The following is a 6,000-nucleotide window of genomic DNA, read 5'->3' as shown; positions in this document are numbered from 1 at the left end:
TTTTGCGTTGGAAAACCATTTTGCATCTCAAGTTGTAAGATTGTCTGCAATGGACAAGAAATGCATTGCATGTCAAATTCATTTTTTGGGTGTGCGTGTGGAATTCGCATGCTTTTGACACCAAATTCATATGCTTTTGGTGTGGTGGGGCTTGTTTATAATCGATCTGCAAAGTTTCAATGTTAAATGTTCCCTTCTTTGAAAGAGATAAAAAAATGTTATAGATAACACGGATCTTGACGAAAACTAGATGGCTTAGATAGAATGTTACATGAGATGGAGTATGGAAAATCCACACTCGAACACACACAAAGTTGGGCTTCAAATGAAAAAGAATACACACAAAGTTGGGTTTCAAATGCAGGAAGGACCCCAGAACAAGGCAAAACCAGCAAATAGACCGGTTTGGCTCAACACTGGTAGCAGATCGCGCACCCGACGCGACCCAGACCGCCCAGCCCAGACGCCGACCCACGCCGCTCGCGCTCCCGTCTCTCGGCGATCCTCCCTTCTCCGACGACCGGCTGCCACCCCTTCCGCCCTCGCCGCCAGATCCGCGCGGCCACGCCTACCCCACCTCGCTCTTCTTCTTAGGCCCCGGCAGATCTACGCGGGCGGCGACCGTCCCTAGCCATGGTGAGTTCCTCTTCCCCCCCTTCCTGTAGATCCCCTGGGCTACGCTAGAGGCCGTGGGATCTCGTTTCGGATCCGGATCTCGGAGAATAGGAGAGAATACCCACCAGTTTGCTATCGATTTGGCATTAGCAAGCCAGGCACATCCGATTTAGCTGAATTTCTCGAGCTAGTGGATTTGCTCACAATCCCATTTCAAGGAGGAATTGCAGCCATTCATCACGATCTTTTCTGTTTCTGTACGGTATATGAATTGGGCAGCCATTGTCCACCGATTCTGCGCCTAGGCCAAACCCCCTTTCTGAACGCCACTTTGTTCTGTTGTAGTTTGGAGAAGTTTGTTGTCTGTAGAGTGTAGACTGAATCTCCTTTTAAATGCTACGTTTTTCAGTACCACATTGATGGCTGCTGGTGATCATATTTAAGGCACATTTCCATGTTTCCCAGCATATTATTCGAGCATGGAACGATCATGTAGAAAATAAACTTCTTAATAAACTATTTCCTGTATCATGGTTTCAGAACACTAGGTTTTAGGATTTCAACGGAATTGACTGATAGGACAAACTCTTTAGTGATACAACCATGAATGGCCCTGTTATGTAGCTGTACCTGTCCTGTTAATGATTGTATATTTGGCGAGTGGGACATGCCCATCTGTTCCACTGGAAATCAACGAAAGTGTCGTCTTCTAAAAAATGTGATGCAGAATAAGTGTAGTCGATAATTTGTCAAGCTGAAGTGCACTTTTAAGATTTAATGAATTATATACATTATATTTAAATACATATAGCAGTGTTTCTCTGTCAACGTTGTTTGAAAAAACAAATATCTGTCTGTGTCTGTGCAACACAGGCGGTTGCTTGTTGCCACTAGCACTGGATCTTGTTTGGGATTCACTGTCGTTTAACTTTCCTTTTTTTCTCTGCGTCTTCACAGATTAATTTCGTGCTCCTAATCAGCCGCCAGGGCAAGGTGAGGCTCACCAAGTGGTACTCGCCTTACACCCAGAAGGAGAGGACTAAGGTTAGCATCTTATACTGCTTTCTGTCAACAGCTTTTATGTCTGTCTGTTGCTAATTAAACAACTTGCAAGTTGATGCAAACTATATGTCAAAGCAGAGATTGCTGCTATGTGTGTTTGTGCTAGTGTATACTCCCTCCGTTCCTAAATATAGGTCTTTCTAGAGATTTCAATATGAACTACTCCCTCCGTCCCAAAATTCTTGTCTTAGATTCATCTAGATACGGATGTATCTAATACTAAAACGTGACTTGGTACATCCGTATTTAGACAAATCTAAGACAAGAATTTTGGGACGGAGGGAGTACATACGGTTGTATATAGACTATTTTAGAGTATAGGTTCACTCATTTTCCTCCATATGTAGTCCATATTGAAATCTCTAGAAAGACTTATATTTAGGAATGGAGGGAGTACTTATTATTATGAGTAGATGGTGGCAAATGCTTCTTCTAAGGATAAATTTCAGCTATTGTACTGTCCTTACGACCTGTTCCAGCCTCCGTCTTATGCTCGTATTTCTGTTGCTGCCCAGTGTTGATGATTTGTGATTCTAGCTCTTTAATGCTTTAATGCATGCTTTTGGTATTTTCCTGGCCTCTTGGGTGCCCATTCAATGTATTTGTTTTCTATGAAAGATGGCTAAGTATTATAGGTGCTCATACACCGACAACGGTTTTACATGTAATCCTCTGAAATTGCTGCTGCCGACTACATGATTTTTGTTGGCTAGGAGGATTGTACTAGTTAGCTAATTTTTCCACACCCTTCTCATTTGGAAAGGTCATCCGTGAGCTTAGTGGGCTCATTCTTACTCGAGGGCCAAAACTCTGCAACTTTGTCGAGTGGAGAGGTTACAAGGTTGTGTACAGAAGGTATGTTTTAGGAATAAGGAACGCCATTGAGTCTATTCTGTTTGCAAGATATGCTTGTTAGCTATTTATATATATCTGCTTATAATTATGTACAGGTATGCCAGCCTCTATTTCTGCATGTGTATCGATGCTGATGACAATGAGCTCGAAGTCCTTGAAATTATCCATCATTTTGTTGAGATACTGGACCGCTATTTCGGCAGTGTAAGTGCTTCCCTTTGATGTTTTTTATGGATTAGCATTATTTCTTGAATGTACCATTGTTTTTTTTTTCTGGGTGAAATGTACTATTGTTTTGACTGTCTTTTTCGTAATTTCTTTAGGTATGCGAGCTGGATTTGATATTCAATTTCCACAAGGTAATCTCTTTCGCATATGTTGATGCTGAAGATCCAGGACTGGAGTTATATGATTTTTTTTCTTGGCCGAGTTATGCCATTTTTATGAGTCATCTACTCATTTTCATGACTACCAATGGTGAAATTTGCAGGCCTACTATGTACTGGATGAGATTCTCATTTCTGGTGAGCTTCAGGAATCTAGCAAGAAGAATGTTGCAAGACTTATTGCTGCACAGGTATCCTCACCACCAGCTAACATAAATTGTTCATTCATGTCTTGAGTCTTGACTGTACCTCACTTTTTCCCCTATGGTTCAGTAGAGTTCATTTCTTTGCTTAAATATTAGGATTAGCATCGTCTTCTAAAATCTGTCCTGTTACCTCTTGAATGAATTTGTGCTTCCAATAGTTTGTACAGATATAAAAACACGTGTACAATAGAAAATTGCAAAACTTGTGTTGGACTGCTCTCAAGAAGTCCTTAGTTTTTTTTTTGTCTTAACAATTCGTGTCCCTACTTTCACAGGATTCGTTGGTAGAGGCTGCTAAAGAGGAAGCTGGCTCCATCAGTAACATCATTGCCCAGGCTACGAAGTAAAAGTCTGCGTCTGATGATGTCCCTCTGCTCTTCGGTTATGTTTATGTTGGTAAATTTGATGTAATAGCTCCTTTGCTGTATCCATTTTCCCAAAGAAATATGACTTCCCGGCTTCAGGCCTGTTCAGAATGAGTGATATGTAACTACAATGCATGTGTTCCTTTGCAACTGAATTTGGAATCTTCCAAAGATAAAACTGTCATGGAGATTGTTCGCCAGTACTCAAAAATAAGGCACACTACAATTTGTCTTTGGTCACGCACAACTCTCGAATCTAGTATGGTGACACGTATCTGAATAATATAGATGTCAGGCAATGAAACTGCACACCCATGTTGCCCACTTTTGAACATTCCGTTTACCTGGAAAAAAGAGCAGAAGTGTTTATGGTCTTAATTAGTTCATTCTTAAATATGCAGGGTTTGTATTGCGCCTCGTTAACGTTGTTGATATACCAATAGTACACTTGGGCACATAACCGACCGCCCGATGCAAACCTGCGCCCGTCTATGCCCACCTCCGTTATGTGCGTATGAATTTCGTACATCTCCGTATGCTGACCAGGTACGGCCACAACCAATTTATTAAGGCGTACAGCCCGCATCCCCTTACCAGGATCGATGGTTGCAGATACCAGGAGCGTACGCGCTCGTCCTCTCCTACCAATTTCCGTAGTACAACCCTAGCATCTTAGCTGTCCCTGCCTATATATACACCGGCCTTGCTTTCCTCCCTTCTTACGTAGTACGCACCAGGCTTGACAATATCCACGGGCTAAAGTCCAAGCCAGTTCCCTCTTCCTTGTTGATCTTTGGCTTTCTATGAGTGAGAACGATCAACTGTTGGATTTCCAACAAGATAACTTGCTTGGGGATGGAAGGTACCAGGATTCATGAGAACAAGCGCACACAGACATCACGCTGAGAGTTTTGGCCCTCTTGCGCATACCATTTACATGACACTCGTTTCATTCAAGCATAATGCATAGTTTTAGAAATGAAGTCATGCATCCAGTTGTGTGCACTACTGTAATTTCACTCTACGCAGAGTGTCCGGCTCTTCGCCGAGAACCAAAACACGGGCACTCGACAAAGCGGTGTAAGCCAAGAGTCATGCTCGGCAATAGATGCAGCACCACAAATACATGCATGTACTGAGACCCAGCAACCGCTCGGTGAAAGGAGGCAACACAACAATCGCTCTGTAGGCCGAGAACCAAACAGTAAACAGTGAACCCACGGCAAAGAGGTGCCACGTGGCATGTTTGGTAGTGGTTAACGGCTCGCTGACGGTGGGTAGGCTTTGTCGAGAGCCCGTGACTTGGCTCTTGGCAAAGCGCTGTTTCATTGCATGATTATTTTGGACTTCTTCGTTTGTGTGAGAGCTGGGTTTAGTCCCACCTCGCCTAAGCACGAGCGCCGCGAACGGTCTAAATAGTCAAGTAGTCCAGAAGCAATAAGCTTCGGTCTTCATTACACTTTTGTTAAGTATACTAGTTGACCCATTGCGCCAAATGGCGCAGAGACCCGTTAAAGTCATGTTGTCGATGAAAATAGTTTTATTTTGCAAGGAACTATTTGATATTTATAATAGAATGCTAAAATATGGTTATCACGCTGCGAAACCGTTGTGCCAAATAGCGCAGAGACCTGCTGATTCCATGTTAGCGATGAAAAGAAACCCATGGTTTAGTTGATTTTGTTACGGGCAAGCACATATGACAACAAATTTAATCTCTCTTAGTTGGGGAAAACAGGGTCTTGTTGTCTACAATAGATGTATATACACATTTAAACTTGGTAGCATAGAGTTTTATTTGAAACAAAATCTATGTAACAAATCTGATCCCCTTTAGTATGAAACAATAGTATTATATTGTCTGTAATGAGATGTACATACACATTCTAATTTGGTAGTACAAAGTCCCATTCAAAATCATGCCGCTGGAAGTACATGGATATTTTTGAATCCATGTGCGCATTGTAAAAAAACATGAATTAGTTGTTTTAGTTATGAGCATGCACATACGGTAAAAATAATGAGAATAATATACTTCTCAACATTCACACCTCGATGTAAAAACAAAGGCAGTATAATGTGTTTTTTTTTGGATAACAGAACACCTGACCTAGTACATCTGAACGAGCACTACAAAGAGTCAATCTGCTCCCACTTTTATTCCCTATTCAAGGACACCATTTAATATGTTTTTTTTTCACAACATTTAATATGGGTTATTAAGCCATGTCACTTCTTTACAAATGTATCCACAAAAGAAAAAACCCGAAGTTACACCATAGACCGACTCAACAATCAAAATAATATACTTCTCAACATCTACATCTTTATGTAAAAACAAAGGCAATATAATGTGTGTTTTCGGATAACAGAAACCTAGCCTACATCTGAATCTATGATCAGTACATGTATCCACTATGCAGAGAACAATTTTCTTTGCCAAGTAACTTGCATGAATCTTAGTAATTTCAATTCATTTTTGGAAGAACGACACTGGGAAAACTTTCCGAT

General features: G+C 41.4%; 1 protein-coding gene across 1 annotated transcript; it reads left to right on the top strand.

Moving 5' to 3' along the window:
* Positions 1–399: 399 nt before the first annotated feature.
* On the top strand, positions 400–3,729 carry LOC125510826 (AP-1 complex subunit sigma-1). Its single transcript, XM_048676092.2, has 7 exons — positions 400–636; positions 1,573–1,659; positions 2,441–2,532; positions 2,628–2,736; positions 2,856–2,891; positions 3,023–3,109; positions 3,400–3,729. The coding sequence occupies exons 1-7, from the start codon at positions 634–636 to the stop codon at positions 3,469–3,471; spliced, it is 486 nt and encodes a 161-aa protein (XP_048532049.1). The 5' UTR covers positions 400–633; the 3' UTR covers positions 3,472–3,729.
* Positions 3,730–6,000: the final 2,271 nt, after the last annotated feature.

This window comes from Triticum urartu, chromosome 5A, assembly GCF_056163025.1.
Source record: "Triticum urartu cultivar PI428250 chromosome 5A, HENAU_Tu73, whole genome shotgun sequence".
Lineage (NCBI taxonomy): Eukaryota > Viridiplantae > Streptophyta > Magnoliopsida > Poales > Poaceae > Triticum > Triticum urartu.
This window is presented reverse-complemented; position numbering and strand designations above follow the sequence as displayed.